The sequence below is a fragment of the Natrix helvetica genome (genome assembly GCF_964273705.1).
Source record: "Natrix helvetica genome assembly, chromosome: 1".
Classification (NCBI taxonomy): Eukaryota; Metazoa; Chordata; class Lepidosauria; order Squamata; family Natricidae; genus Natrix; species Natrix helvetica.
Window position 1 is genome coordinate 48,536,374 of NC_138548.1, and position 17,184 is coordinate 48,553,557.

The following is a 17,184-nucleotide window of genomic DNA, read 5'->3' on the forward strand; positions in this document are numbered from 1 at the left end:
TATTGTTTTATTTATTAAGGAAGCTAATTGACTATTTCAAGGAGTTAGGTATATTATTAGAAATACAAATTAGGGTTAAGGTAAGTGGTTTACCTGACATTCTCCAGCTGCCCATTTATTTATTTTCTAATTAAAAAAATAAAAATAATTATATGAGGAGGGAATTTGGCAGGTGGGAGATTTGGAGGGCACATGGTGCTTATGTATGCCATAGTGGAAAATTAGGCTCTAAATCCAAGAACAGACAATGCTTAGATCATCACTTTTCCAAAGTGGTTTGGTGATCACATAAGGGGGCAATTGGGGATTTTTATGCTCTGTGTGTGTGTGTGTGTGTGTGTGTGTGTGTGTGTGTGTGTGTGTGTGTGTGTGTGTATTCCTTCCTGTGAATGTAAATTTCAGATAGATCTTTGCAAATCTAGGACATTTGTTTACAACTTTTAAAAAGTTGTTTGATTTTTTTTTTACATTGGAGGAAAATTACACCTAATAGATTGTCTATTTGCTGCCAAGTGTAGCACAATCTTCCAGAAAATGCCATTTGGCTTTCATTTTCAATGTGTCAAAAGTAGAAAATTGTTATGTAGCCTGAATGCAATTATTCTGATATTCCTATTTAAAGTACCATATTTTTCGGAGTATAAGACGCATCGGAGTACAAGACACACCAAGATTTTGAAGAGACAAATTAAAAAAAGTTTTTGCAGACCTCCCAAAAATGGCCCATTTTTTGTGAAAATGGGCCTGGTTTTTGCAAAAACGGATCTGTTTTTTTGTCAAAAAAGGGCATGTATAGCCTTTAGGAGGCTTATAGTGCTCCTAGGAGCTGGGGGAGGAACAAGCAAAAAAACAGGCCATTTGTTGCTCATTTTTGCCCTCCCCAGCCCCCAGGAACACTCTTGAAGACTCCTAAAGGCTATGCACGGCCATTTTTGCAAAGGGGGCGAGGTTTCAGGAGGCCAAAAATGCTGTATTCAGTGTATAAGATGCACCCAGACTTTCAGCCTCTTTTTTGATGGAAAAAGGTGCGTCTTATACTCCAAAAATATGGTAAGTTTAAATTTAAGTTAAAAGAACACAAATATATTTTATTTTTGTCCTAGCCACTTTTGGATACTCCTAAGACACCGTACTCTGGCTGCAGCCTTCACGACAACCACAAGATGACAGTACAGATTTAGAGTTTTCAGTATTTGCTATCTAGTAGGCATCCAGATGTTTGCAAGCCAGATAGAATAGTCCTAGGATGAACCCTGTCACATACTCTAAATGATTAAATGAGTTTCTCTTTGTCTTATAGTATCAGAAAATATCTTATTTCTTCTGCTGAAGAAACTTTTGAGTAAGGGTTAAATCATACCAAGAGCCTACCAATAGTAATAAGAGTTGTTTGTTTATGTGGGCAGCTATAGAAATTAAATAAAAGCATACTATAAATAAAATGTTTATTATAATCCTAAACTTGGATAGATGGTAAAGTCAAAATGATGACCATAACAGTTGCAATCAAAGCTTCCAAAGTATCATGCATCAGGCTGCTGTGGCCACCATTAAAATAATATTTTTACCCATTATTATGTGTATCTCCTGCTTTGATATGTTGCTGCTGACCACATAAAGAGCAAAAACAATTATTAAGAATGATATTATAAATGAAGTAATACCGTATAATAGATTTTATTTTTAAATAATTGTGTAAATCTATAGTTTGTGTAGGCCCCAACAGTGGTGGGTTTCAAAATTTTTTGGAACCTACTCTGTGGGTGTGGCCTGCTTTGTGGGAGTGGCTTGCTGGCCATGTGACTGGGTGGGAGTGGCTTGCTGGCCATGTGACTGAGTGGGAGTGGCTTGCCTGCCATGTGACCGGGTGAGAGTGGCTTGCCGGCCATGTGACCAGGTGGGAGTGGCTTGCCGGCCATGTGACCAGGTGGGAGTGGCTTGGCAGTCATGTGACTGGGTGGGAGTGGCCAAGACGATGTCACTGAATTCTTTGCCCCAATGGATGAAATCCAAAAGTATGAAAGAAAACACCAATTATGTAAGGAAAGGTCATTAAAATGTATAAGGAAATATTATTAGTTCTTGTTCATTATTAATGTGTAGATAACTGCGGGACATTACACACCCACACAAACTATGACAGTGCCAGGAAAACAACAAAAAATAAGAATTCCCCCAAAAGACTGCAAATGAAACCAGTTTTTTTTCCCCTAACCCTAAGGACAGGAAAGACAAAGCCACTGGAATAAAAACCATCAAGGCATTATGGGAAATTATAAGGACAGTGCCAGGAAGCTCACAGAACCAGCAACCACCTCACAATTGCCTAAACAACCAGGGTGAAACACACTAAATCTGGCAAAGCTGCCTTGCACCAACCTGGCCTGCCCATAGAAAAGCAGCACATAAATGCAGATACATAAAAGCAGATACATACACCTGGACTGAACACTTAAAAGCAACCTATTGCATCACAAAGAAAACATTTGCAAAAAGGAATAACATTTCTTGTAGTAAATATATTTTATAAACAATTAAAAAATAAAAATTCCCTAAAATAATTTAAAAAAGATATTCTATAAATCAAAAAATCCTTAAAAACCATTGTTAAGTATTCCACACACAATAATTTATACTTTAACCATTTCAAGGTATTCTACTAGCAATAATTTATACTGTAACCATTTCAAGGTATTTTGCCAGCAGTAATTTATACTGTAACCATTTCAAGGTATCTACAAACAATAAATTGAAGTAAACCATTTTAAAATATTCTATACTCAATACTTTTAAGTAAAACGATTAAAAAAAATTCTATGCACAATAAATAAAATATTATTTTAAAAAACATTAAAAGAATAAAAGAAAAATAACCGGATCACTTACCAGCAGGCAGAATCAGCAGCTCTCCAATGCGATGGATGCAGCAGGGAGCAGGCAGGTAACAAGGCAGCAGGACAGGTAAACTTACCTGACTGGAGGCCCTTGTTGTCGGTTAGCTAGGCATGCCGCCTGGCAGACTTAGCCAGCCAGGTGAGGCTGGAGACGGGGGGCGGGGGGCTTTCGGCTGGATGGCGTACGCCAGCTTGCGGCTTTCGGCTGGATGGCGGGGGGCTAGCTCCCGAAAGCTAGCCCCCCGCTGCCGCCCACCCGCTTTTGGCTGCATGCGAAAGCTGCCAACGGCACCAGCGCCGACCAGCGCCTTTCAGCCATGTGGCATAAGCCAGCTTGTGGCTTTCCCTAGTGAAAGCTAGCCTGCAGCCACCTCCACCCACCTGCTTTCAGCCATGTGGCGTAGGCCAGCTTGCGGCTTTCTCAAGGGAATGCCTGAAGGCCTTCCCTCGCGAAAGCTGCAAGCTGGCATAAGCTAGCCTCCCCCCCTCGGGCTTAGTAGCTTACCTGAGGGAAGCAGCAAGCTGCTGGAAGGCGAAGCGAAAGGAGGACCAATCAGCAAGCACAATGCAACAGGTGCTTGGCGATTGGCGCTACGCTTTTAAACGGGTTGCCTCCAGCCCGCTCACTGATTGGCTGGACTCCAGACAATCAGTGAGCGGCGGGCTGGGCTAGTTTAGTGCGGACGAGCGGGGGAGCGAGCAAGCTGCGACAGGACAGCCAGGGCGAGCGAGCAACAGCGCCGGGGCAGGCGTTCCAGAAGTTACTTCTGGGTCCACCGGTCGAACCTCCTCTCACCAGATTGGTAAATTTCACCAACAGGTTCTCCCGAGCTGGTGCGAAACAGCAGAAACCCACCACTGGGTCCCAAATACCAAAAACGACATGGAGTTGCTTAAGAGTGGTTTCCTTTATCTATAGACAGAATCTTGCCGGATTAAAGCAACTATTTGCATAACTACAAATATAATCTGGAAATAGCTAATGTGACCTGTTTTAATTCACTTTCTCAGGATTACATTTTCCAAGCTCCACTGCCTCATTGCCTACTGGAAAGCAGCCCCTCCCTCCTGAGAATCCAGAGTACAGTCTACCACAGTTTGACTATATATGTAGTTACCAGAAATAAAGCAGTAGCTAAGGATATTGTTATACTTATTTTTTTTAGCTTCCCTGTGCCATGATGGCATCCATTACGGATCCCATTGGAGGTTTCTTCCTTGTCTCTATTTCTAACTGAAGATGGGTTCAAATTTACAATTTTTCCATTTCTAGCCTGATGCCTTAACTATTGCACTACATTGGCTCTCTGTTTATTATATGTGCAATTATTACAATTATAAATTATTAAATTATATACTGACCATTAATTCACTGTTGTTCTAGGGAAAAATTCTTGTTGGAACACGGAATGCTGAAATCATAGAAGTTGGAGAGAAAAATGCTGCCTGTAACATTCTGATTAATGGGCACATGGATGGGCCTATCTGGGGATTGGCAACGCACCCGTCTCGTGATCTTTTTCTTTCTGCCGCAGAAGATGGAACAGTCAGACTTTGGGATATTGCTGATAAAGTAGGTGTAAAAATGTCATTGAAGAAGTTACAGTAAATTATTCATTAACTTCTGTGTCACTCCTCTCGCCTAGGTGGCTTGGTATTTAAATAAATGATATATTTTAAACCTTACTTTGTAAAGCATTACCAGGAATTAAGCTAATATTTATAGAAAAAGAAAGCATTGTCATTTAACATGCTATTCTAGTTTTAATTTCATTTTTTGAAACTATTGCAGAAAATGGTGAACAAAGTCAATTTGGGCCATGCAGCACGCACCGTATCATACAGTCCAGAAGGTGACATGGTAGCAATTGGCATGAAAAATGGAGAATTTATAATCCTATTAGTGAACTCTCTGAAGATATGGGGCAAGAAAAGAGACAGACGATCTGCCATCCAAGACATCAGGTGAGAAATCGTATACATTATCTCTTATTTGCTCCAGGAACAAATGTAACATCTGCACTTGGGTTTTATTACCGGATATGATGCTTATCCAGATATGGTGCTATTGCATTTCATTCATCTATTAATGGCTTAGCAGATGGGGAATTCTAGTACATTTCTAAGGAGGAGAAACTGAACTGAATCCTCTTTGCTTCGTAATCAACAGCAGTAATAAAAGTGCATGTGCAAGCAGAAGAAAATAAAAGATCCAGAAGCATGAAAATGCCTTGCATAGGTGGAAGTTGAATAATTTGCAGTATGCAGCAGAAAAGATTCAAACAGCAGTTTAACATCTTGAGCTTTTTAAATGAGTTATTTGGTAAATTAGAATGAATTTAATACTTTTTTTTCCTACAAAGGTTCAGCCCAGATTCCCATTATTTAGCAGTGGGTTCAAGTGAAAACGCAGTTGACTTTTATGACCTGACCCTGGGGCCTCCTCTTAACCGAGCCAGCTACTGCAAAGACATCCCAAGCTTTGTTATTCAAATGGACTTTTCTGCAGATAGTTGTTATCTTCAGGTAAGGAAATAATAAAGTGAAATTTTTTTGCCATTCAGGTTTTTTCATTTACATCATGGACATTTTTTAAAAAAGTTATAGCTTGGAATTTTTGACACCAGTATGAGTTTATAAGAGTTTGGTCTTGAGACAGGCAGTTTCCTGTAGTTTTCAACCAGATCGTCAACAGCCGAAGTAGAAAGTAGAAGCCGGACTTTAATACATTTGTAAAAGTTAAGGTTGGGAGTCTCTCGAGATTTCAAAGTCGTACAAAACTCATAAATGCTACTCCCTAAAAATGTCTTATTTTAGAATTCTTTGGGGTTTTCCCATCAACTTTCTTATGTGAGTTAGAAGGAAGGATAGTGATAGCAGTAATAACAATACTTCATGACAAAGCTATTGTATTTTTTTTTTACTACTGGATCTTCAGTTTTTGTAACATGTTGGTAATGCTACTTAAGAATGCAAAGTCTTTCTTATAGTCTACACTGATTTATTAGAATACTTAAAAGGTTTATATTTCTCTCTATATGTTCTTAAAGGTGTCTACTGGGTCTTACAAAAGGCAAGTTTATGAAGTGCCTTCAGGAAAACAACTTCTGGATCAAACTGTGATTGATAGAATAACATGGGCCACCTGGACCAGGTAGATCAATAATTCACTGTTTAAAATATAATACATCATTTCCCACTGAAAAGAACATAAACCTATATACTTTCTGCATATAGGTAGGCAGCCAGTGCCTGTTCAAATAGTGTGATATTCAATTTAGTGCAAAATATAAAGTGATACCAGGTTGCATTTAATGGGAGCATTTAAATTCAGTTAATGCAAGGTTAGTACACATGGAAGTAAAGCTAGTGCATGCACATTTGTCATTGGGAGTTTAGACACTAATCATTATTTTTATTAATTATTTTTATTTTTTCATTTTCATAACACATAACTACATATATACTGTTACATAACCAACTTTATTTTATATTATTAAATATTAACAACAATTTGTCTTACCATCAACTCCCCAAAAATGATTATTGGTTCCTCTGCTCTCCATACACCATATTAACCTGTCCATCATATTCTTCTCCCTCTCTCCTCCCCCTCCCTACCTCCTTTCTACCCTCTGTCATTCTTCTCTTCTCTACTTCCCCTTCTTCTCTTCTTCTCCTCTCTCCTTTCCACTCCTTCTTTCTCTCCTCCTCTCCCCCCCGCCCTCTCTCCTTACACTCTCTTCTTCCCTTACATCTCCCTTCTCTTTCACGCTCTCCCTCTTATCCTCTTAGCAAGCTCCATTTTATGTTGATGGTATTTATAATTTCATATCAATAAACCTCTTTAATTTTAATATCTTTTTAAGCAATGAAGAAAAAAATGTGACTATTTTGGAATTCATTAAATGCACTAATCGAGACCTGCAGTTGTACCTGTACATTATAACAGGAGTATAAATGTTACAGAACCACAGCATCCCGCACCATTAGTCATTCTGGTTGGAGCAGTTTAGAAAGATTTTGGAATTCTGTAGTTCAGCTTTATGGTTTACTGAATTTCCCCAACTAAAGGAAGGACAGTAAAAGGTTGACATCTGGAAACTGTAACAAATTGAGCATACCACAGTGAGTGCAGTTCTGGGTGATTAGTGGTTCATCTGCGTTACACCACTATTGTATCTCAGCAAGTTATAATAGCTTCCAGTTGCTTTCTGGGTGCAATTGAAGTTGCTAGTTATCATCTTTAAAACTCTACATGGCACATAGCCAAGTTATTTTCTGGATTGCTTCTTCCTGAGAGTACTAACTAGGTAAGATAGGGAGGGTGATCTTCCAGGTCCCTTCCCTCAAATATTATCATCTAGTGGACTTCAGAGAGGTCCCTTCTATTTAGGTGACCCTACTCTTTGGCACAATCTCTCACCTGGGAGGAGGATGTTTATGGACAAAACACAGTAAACATATAAGTGAAGACTACTAGTATAAGGTCATGAAATAATGATAATAGTTAATGTTAGAATGATTCAGCTCTGACAATATAGTATACCTCATTCTTTATTTCCTCCACTACATCAGAATATGTCCTCTTGGTTTCTTTCTCTTCCCTCTATTTCAGCATTCTAGGAGATGAAGTTGTAGGAATCTGGTCCCGGCATGCTGAGAAAGCGGATGTAAATTGTGCCTGTGTTTCTCACTCGGGAATTAGCCTTGTAACAGGCGATGATTTTGGCATGGTCAAGTTGTTCGACTTCCCTTGTCCAGAGAAGTTTGTAAGAGCTTTTTCTTTCATTCAATCACCAGGTCTTTTGATAACTGAATTTGAAAACCACCAGAGCATCTACACGATGTTCTCAGAAATATTAAGATGATGGGCCCAGTGATACTATTCGAGCTCTGTCTGTTTTTAAATGTCTGTTGCAGAGAGAATTGATTGTTCTGTTGTGGCCACCAACATTTTTTAAACCCTTTAAACCATTATAGTTATACCATATTATACCATGTGGAGAACCCTAAAGGGTATAAATACAAATTTAGTTGTTATTGTCCTTCATAAAGAATTGAGCAACAACCCAATTGTCCCTTCCCTTTCTGACAAAACAACCCAAGAAAACTTGTGTAAAGCAGTGAAAGGGAGCAAAGGAAAAAAAGTATATACACCTGCTATGGAACTGTGTTGAATCTTTTTAGACAAAAACTATTCTCCAGAAAGAGATGCTGTATTTAAGGTAGCAGGAATAGTTTTGTAGCAGGGGAGCAATACAAAGAGAAAGAATTCAGTAATGAGCCCTGATTAATAATGATTTCAATAAAGTCAAGGTGGTTTTTTTAAAACTGTTAAACTAACAGGAAGTTTTCTGTTTATTGAAGGCAAAACATAAAAGATTTTTAGGTCACTCGGCTCATGTGACCAATATTCGCTTTACAAGTGGTGACAGATATGTTGTCAGTGCTGGTGGAGATGATAGCAGGTATGTTAAGCTTCATTTGAATATGAAAAAAGACAAAATTAATCAACACATCTTCTGCTCTTTCTGAAACTGCACTCAAGTAATTATTGAATTAGCAGAAACGTATGTAATAATTGCTGGTCTGCAGCATTTTTGATATGTATTTTGAACAAACATTCTCATTAATCCTTAACAAGTCTTATTCTTTTTCCTTCTCTTTTGTTTAAAACCTAGTATATTTGTCTGGAAATGTGTCCATATGCCTCATTAATAGACATGGAGACCTTCTCCAGTGGATGGGATTGGGACATGAAGTTACTAGCGCACTACGGCTGCAAAGAGAGTTCTCCAGTGCCCCTCATGCTTCAAGAAATGGTGCTGATAAAGACAGATATCTGTCTGTCTGACTAGAGTCTATCAGAAGCATGAACTACTACAAATATTTTGAAATTAATCATATTTCTAGCATATCTGATAGCCTATATCTCTTTCCCACTCACTGCCAGATATTGAAATACTTCGATAAAGAAGGAGTTTGGGCTCAGTCTACAGTGCCCCAATAAAATTGTGGCTTATACTCAAGTTATATTATTTCTGATCTAAATCTGTACAGTATATTGATGCATTTACTTTCATCATGGATGTTTAAATACTAATAATCATCAGATGAATTCTTACTTTATTACTGAAAAGCAAACTATTGTGCTGGTCTTAAAACTTTTTTTAAAAGTGAAAATAAAATTTAAAAAAAAGTGGACCTCAAAAAGATTTGCTTAGTTTCCCCAACTTTCAATCAATCAACCCACCCATCCCTTAATAATTGTATTGATTTTGAAGCCTGAATTGTAATCCTATTGGGTGACTGCGGGTGGACCTGTAAGAGCCCATTTTTCAAGGTAGATATACTGTTTTTGTATCATTTGAGCATTAAATAAATTCTGTGAGCAGAATCAAATTTGCTCACATTTTGAGTGCCTTGCCCGAAACCTAGAAGATCTAACTCCATTTTTTGCCTTGTGAATAAATGTGTTATCAGTGAATGAGCAAGTGCTTGTTTGCAAAGCAATGCTGTACAAAACAGGATTGAGTTCATTTTAGTGTTCAGGTATATGGAAGGTATCGATTGTCAACAGTTGCAACAAAAAAAAAAATCAACAGCAATAGGAATTATTTCTTCCATATTCCTTGCGTTTCTGGATGAAAACTTTGTAAATTCGAAGTTAAATCAGTAATTCAATTGTATTTTATAGTGTTTTTTAAACAGAAGAAATAAGAATTATTAAATTTCTTGTTCTTCGATTCAGAACCAATTAATACATGCATTTCCCCATCATTTTTATCCTCAGAACACATTCATGATTGTTTCTGAATGAAAATGTTCCTACCAATAGAAAAGTTACAGAGTAGTTAATTAAGGGATTTTAAAAACTTCTGTTCTGGAATCAAAATATAGCTTCAGCATAATCATGTAGCTGAAAACATTGGCAAATGAGAAACAAAACATTTCTGTAACTATAAATCCTTGCTACCAGGGTACAATTAAGTCTTCTCGGTGAAAATGGATTCCATTGTAAAGTAGATCTTTATTGTCTGGCTTTGAAAACAAAAATATTCATTTTAAGAAGTAAAACTAGAAACATACCTGCCCTGTCGATTGGTCAGTTAAAAATGTTTTGTATAAAAATAACAGGAAACAAAGTTTCTACAACTCCCTTTCACAATCCTTATTTTTTTTAAATAAAAAAGACCTGTATACCATTTCTCATTGCAAAAATCCCAAAGTCATTTACAAAGAAATGAAAACTATGGTATATTATCAAGCATTCCGAACCAAAATATACCTTCAGGCAATTGAAAAGACAAATATTAGGTGAGTTAGTGATCCAGAATTGCCATTATAAAAAGAATCAGATGCCTGTCAGGATATTTATACATTTAGCTAATCTGGGATTCAGAAGTTTCTGAACTTCTGATGTTCAGAAGTCCAGTACAGAGTATCCCAGATAACAGGGCATCTAAATGAATCTGATTACTTAAATAACAATTCTCTTCCCATTTTAATGCTTGAAAGCATATATAATAATATTGAGAAGAGTGGCGGCCATAGGTACCTACAACTATATATTCTCAATGTATACCTTCAAATTACAGATAATAAGATTGGGGTTCCATAATGTCAGTCAACCCAAGCATTGTACCTGCTTTCCATAGCATGCCAAGGGTTCCTTTTCCACTTTTTATTTTTTCCCTAAATGGGAGCCACTTTGGTGTAATGGTTAAGGCAATAGGCCAGAAACCAGGACACTGTGAGTTCTAGTTCCACTTGAGGCACAAAGCCAGGTGACAGACCTTGGACTAGACACTTTTTTTCAGCCCTAGGAAGGAGGCCATGGCAAACCACTTCTGAAAAACCTTGTGAAGAAACTGCAGGGGCTAGTTCTGGCAGTTGTCCAGTCAAAACTGATTCAAATGCACACACACAAAACTCACCCACTCAAGTGTATGTTATTATTTCTTATTTGAATGGGCTTTTTGATAATAGTAAATAGTAAACCACTGCAGGCCTTTTCCTTTTATGAGTTTTTCAGCAATCTTTCTCCATCTGATGAAAAACAATACAGTCATTTTCTTCTAATTGTGTAAAGAACCAGTCAAAGTGGGAATCTCCAAGGTTTGAGGAGTTTCATGGGCAGCTCTCATGATTATAATCTAACTTCTCCCAACTGAGAGAAAAAGGCATTTCCTTGAATTACAGGCCCTATGAGTTTTATTTGGTGATAAACAGCACATTAAATTGCACCTAACGGGTAACTAGTATTGCTCAACAAGTAGTATGGACATAATGTGCATACTATGAAATACCTATCACCTCTCGTGCCATACTACATTCTGGAAGCTGTCGGTTTCAAAGGCAGACCCTTATAGAGTGCATTGCGATAGTTTAACTGAGTTCGGGAACATGCTGGATAGAAATTCAATTTGCTAGTACATCTCTTCAAATATGCTTTCAGGAGAGGGGAATCCATGGATATTCCAAATACAAGAGGAAAAACAACATGATTCTAGCTGTAGAAGCGGTACTTGTGGTTTAGGATTTTGTGACTGCTCTCACCTTTTGGGAGAAGAGGGTTGTATTATTTTACCTAACCACAGCCATCCAAATACCAGTCCTTTTACTAAACCAAGTTTGATGAAACTAAACATACAATTTTGTGTTACAATTTAAAGAGACTACAAATCTACCCTCTTAAGGAGTTAGCTATTAAGAAACCATAAACTAATTTACTCCCCTTTCCCTTCTACACTAACATTCCCCATATGTTTGAAGGTTTTTATTTTGATTCCTGTATAATCATGTACAAGGTTAAACATAATCATGTGATTTTAATGACATAAGATACACCAAAGCCATACAAAGCCTAAATATGACAACTTCCAATCTTATCAGTGGGATCATTGCAAGAAATTCAGTTTCTAGTGATTCTTTTACTTGCAAATTTTGATCTGAAAATGTTCTGCAATGTGTAATGAATACCTGAACCTATGAACTTCAGCTATATGTATAACGCTGAAAATGACAGAAGATTCTTTGTATAAATGTTTTTTATTCTAGGCTTTGCTTCCTCCTATCTTGGTTTATTGAGTCACTGTGAAATGAGCAAACCAAATACAAGTGTTCTTATTTTTTTGAGTCCTAGATGTAAAGCTTGGTTTTGAAATGTATATTTTTAATACTAAAAAGATACTAGAGGATAAACCAAGAAGCATGCTTTAATGGTTCAGTTAGGACTAATTTGCATGTTTTCTTGGCTAATGCATATATAACCTTCCCAGTGTTTTCCTGAAATGTTTAATAGGTGCTATAAGTTGGATATTTCCTTCTTCTCTAAGAGGAAATTACTACTCTGTAGTAAAAGGAGAATGTTGCATTTAGGAAGAATGCAATGTAATGTTTATTATGTACTTTCAAATTTCTGCATATATTATTGCATAGAGTTAACACTAAGGAATCTATTACAATGATGAACTGTGTAAGTTTTAGGGTGAGATGGGGGTGGGGCATCAGGCTTATGCCATATTATGTTTAGAAAATGAATTGGTTTTAAAACCAGCTTCATATAAGCCGTAGAGGACTGTGACAGTATTCCAGGTGTAAAAAATTACAGTTCCACTTAATATGTTGAAATATGCCAATGGATTATTTTAAGATATATTTCTTGACTGTGAAACTACATTTCTTACCCAGGGTACCCCTATAAACAGCTTTAAATAAACTTATGTTTGTTTGTGGTTGAGTTTAATATGACATGAGATGGCAATATTTTATCAGTTTATTTAAATCCTTTCTTTTTAACAGTAAGGGAGGTATTCCCCTATATTGTTGAAAGTTTGTTGCTAGTGAGAAAAGCTCTTAATGGCATATAAAAAGCAGGTTGAAAATGTCCATCCAAGTCATTACACATATTGTATTTTTTATATATTTTATATATATATATATATATATATATATATGTGTGTGTGTGTGTGTGTGTGTGTGTGTGTGTGTGTGTATGTATGTATGTATGTATGTATGTATGTATGTATGTATGTATATATATATATATATATATATATATATATATATATATATATATATATATATATATATATATATATATATATATATATATATATATATATATATATATATATATATATAGTCTTCGTAGATTTTCACGGGTGTAGGTATGCTGGTTTTGTTGTATTCGGGTCTTTTCCCGTGTAAGGTTGAGATTGTCTTTGCAACGTTTCGGCAGAATCTCACCTGCCATTTTCAAGCTGTGGGCTTAAAAATCACAGAACACAAAAACGTAGTAAGAAAAAAAGAAAAAACTTCTTCCCTTTTCCAGCACCTTAAAGCTACAGGACATGAAATCAACTTTGAAGGAGCCAGTTTAATCTCCAAAACAGAACACCTCCACAAGAGAATAATCATGGAAGCCATCGAAATAGAGAAACACCCCCACAGCATGAACAAACGTGATGATACCTCCCGCCTACCAAACATCTGGAAACCAGCCCTAGCCAACAAACGAACACCACCCACCACCCAAGCCGTTAAAATACAAAACAACAATGCACACACAGCCTGCACCAATCAGCACCAATCTACCAATCATGATACAACCACACAACCAATCATTCCACTTACTGAAACAAAGCCAGCACCCCATCCCCTCCCACCAAGACTTACAGAAAGACGGCAGCTCCGTTCCCATTTTAAGCCCACAGCTTGAAAATGGCAGGTGAGATCCTGCCGAAACGTTGCAAAGACAATCTCAACCTTACACGGGAAAAGACCCGAATACAACAAAACCAGCATATATATATATATATATATATATATATATATATATATATATATATATATATATATATATATATATATATATATATATATATATATATATATATATATATATATATATATATATATCTCTGTAAACCCTGAATATAGTGAACGTTGACTATTACTTTTTGCTAACAAAAACTGTGTAATGTGGAGACAATTGCGATCGCTGTGGTCAATGTTCTATAAGCCAAGCAAATTACAAACTATAATTATGGGTGAAAATGTCATACTGATATAAAATAACAAACAAGCTCAGAGAGCACCAAGGACCCACATTTTAACCCGGAGCTACTAATATTCTCCTTTGTTGATAAAATGAAAGACTACATCATAAATATTTTACTGCCAGATAAGTATAATATTCATTTTCATTCAACCATTCTATTTTCTACCAGGCGAACATACCAAAAATAAAAGTTTGAGTCTCCTATTTATAGTGGTAACTACACTGTCCACTGACCAATACTTATCTATTCAAGATGCATTGTCAAGTTTTTCTTAACAGGTGTAAAAATCCTTGTAGGAAGAGATGTGTCTAAAGAATTGGGGGGAGGGGGGCGGGATTAAGAAGCCATAGGAAAACAACTTTTGCTGGAAAGAAATATCCACTCTTGAAAAAAAAATAAAGGTTTGACTGCATCACAGCCTTTTATTTTGCAGATAAATAGTTTATCCCTTGAAGCCAACTCCCTGCCCAGAGTTTATGAATTCCCTAGCAACTATTTGTGCACCTTTAGGGATACTGATTTTATAAGTATATAAAGTTTATAATTGAAAGCTAGAATATATTCCCAAGCAGAAGGAAGTCACACTGTATATTACAAATGCCCCAAAATCCAAGTACTGTAAATGAATTTGGCATTACTGTAGAGATTATCAGAGTTAAAGCTAAATGGAAGAATTGATGGTACCTGATACTGCCTACCTAACCAGGAGACAGATGTTTTCCAAAAACAAATGACATATATCTTTCAAATTGCAAGTTGAAGTAGTAAAGATGGGGACTTTTAATTATGTGCACTTTACTCAGTATCTGAGTTTAGGTTAGTGACATATGCCAAGAACAAAAACGTCTTCTTCAGGGAATACAAGGGAAAGCAAATATATCAGATGCTCAGTGGAGATGATCCACTGAGGGAAACTACCTAAGTTCAGTCTTTTCCATTAAGCAAATTTGTTTTTCACCAGGCAATTGTGAAGAGCATAATGAACGAATGAACAGAATTGAAGTTTTGAAACTGATAAAAATATTAGCAGGGAATATATTGTGAACTAACAAAGCTCTAGGACCAGATAAATTAGATCCCTTGGTACTGAAGGAGTTTGCTTATGTTACATATTATCTTTGGAAACACCTGGAGAATAGGAGTTTCAGACAACTGGAGGAGGCCAGTTTTTATGCCTAGCTTTGAAAACTGATGTATGGAGGAGGGGAGGAAGATGCAGATTACTAAAAATCAATCTGACATTAACACCTTGGGAGATTCTAGAACAGATTCTAAAAAGACCAATTTGAAGATATCCTGAAAACTTGTAATTTATAACCAACATGATTTTGTCATTAGCAATTGTTTTCAGACTGAATTTGTCCCATTATTTTTTGAATGAGTAAGTTTCTTCAGGTGTTATCAGCATACTACAGATGTAATGAGTTTTTGTCTCATTAAACCTGAGGAAGTGCCCCATGAGATGTTGATTAGCAAGTTACTGGGAGATGGCTAACATAACAATTGGGTGAATACGTAAGTGGAGAGTGCTCTGAGAATTGATCAATATTTCCTCATCAAACTAGAATAGAATTCTAGAGGGATGTCACAAATTTCAGGCTGCAATCCTGTGTTTTTCAACACTTTTACAAATGTCTTGCAAGGAGAAATTTAAAGAATGTTCATTAAATTTGGAAATGATACAAATCTCAAGAAGTAGAATTCAACATGATCTTGATCATTTAGCTGAAAATAACAACCAAGCAGAAATAAAAGAAATAGAAATAAAATGTATACTGGATTGGAGAAATTGTAATAGGAAGTGATTACAGGAATTTTTAGCATTGACAAAAAAAAAACAGGCAGACTACGTCACGTTCTTCAAACACTTGAAAAACCTTGTTTACAATAAACCAAGACATTGTTCCAGAATGGAGATGAATTTTTAAAAAAAATCAAATTACAGGAAGGCAAATTCCAATGGAATGTTAAAACAAACTTTCTAAATATGAGGCCAATCTGAACTAGAAACAATTTCCAAGATGATAGTTCCCATTTACATCACTATTAGCCATCTGTCAGTGATGCTTCAATTTGGATTCCAGTCTTCAATAAGGAGGGCACAGCGCCTTCCAACCCTACAATGTGTTCCACTTCTAAGAGATTTTGAACTTTTATAATCATTAAGAAAATATACCTTTGCTACGAATGGAAAGCTGTTGCAAGTAGGGAGACCAGTCTTAAAAAAAATATATATAGTAGTAGTGAGTCATCATTTAACTTTTTAAAATACATAATTCCCATTAAAATTGCTCAAAGACAGAATGAATGCAATATATATATATATATATATATATATATATATATATATATATATATATATATATATATATATATATATATATATATATATATATATATATATATATATATATATATATATATATATATATATATATATATATATATATATATATATATATATATATATATATATATATATATATATACTATGCCAAACATACGTTTCAAAATGTCTTTTGGTAATACTGAAATACATCAAATACAGCATTCGCTTTCTTGAGAACCTTCCTTTTAGTTCCAAAATGGACCCAAACTTGCCAAAGAATTTTGTGACCCATTTTTAAAAATTAAATCCCAATTTGCATTAAATCATGTACAGAGTCTATTTTTAAAACATCTTGCTGCTATCAATGCTCTCTACGCTTTCAAGATTGTTTTCATTTTACTGTAAATATCCCATTGTGCTTTCATTCTTTGAGTCCTGGAACAATTGTAGCGATCTAAACAGAACTAACAGTAGGTTAAATACAACATTTATTTACTTACTGCTTCTATCTTCCCTACAGAATCTCAATTTGAGATTATATCCAAAAGGAGGTTAACTTTTAATTGGTACTTAAGGTTGAATTGACATGGATCTGTGTATGGAATTAAATAGATTGTGAGGTGCATTTTTGTAAAACCTATCACTTACGGAATGTTTTCTTATACTCCATTTGATAGCATTTGCTATTTGTCCAAAATTACTAATTTAGCTTTCATAAAAGAAAGGAGAAAATACAACATTGTTGCAGTCTTATTTTGATGTGTGTTATGTTTTATACTTCGTTGTACATTCTTATTTTGTGAACTGCAGAATCCTACAACTACAGGAGGATATAAGCCTGGTAAATAAATAAATATCAACTACACAGCAAGTAATCTTGCACAATCCTTGA

The 17,184-nt window shown here is 35.9% G+C and overlaps 1 protein-coding gene across 5 annotated transcripts in view; it reads left to right on the forward strand.

Annotated features, from left to right (window-relative positions):
* Nucleotides 1-12,784, forward strand: part of EML5 (EMAP like 5) — a 97,769-nt gene extending 84,985 nt beyond the window's left edge. For all 5 annotated transcript variants that reach the window (XM_081938402.1, XM_081938408.1, XM_081938403.1 and 2 more), the window contains 7 exons: nt 4,279-4,467; nt 4,687-4,859; nt 5,258-5,420; nt 5,945-6,048; nt 7,513-7,666; nt 8,265-8,365; nt 8,579-12,784. In XM_081938402.1, coding sequence (XP_081794528.1) covers nt 4,279-4,467; nt 4,687-4,859; nt 5,258-5,420; nt 5,945-6,048; nt 7,513-7,666; nt 8,265-8,365; nt 8,579-8,615 — 921 coding nt within the window. In that variant the 3' untranslated portion in view covers nt 8,616-12,784. The remainder of the gene's footprint in view (nt 1-4,278; nt 4,468-4,686; nt 4,860-5,257; nt 5,421-5,944; nt 6,049-7,512; nt 7,667-8,264; nt 8,366-8,578) is intronic.
* The last annotated feature ends 4,400 nt before the right edge of the window (nt 12,785-17,184 follow it).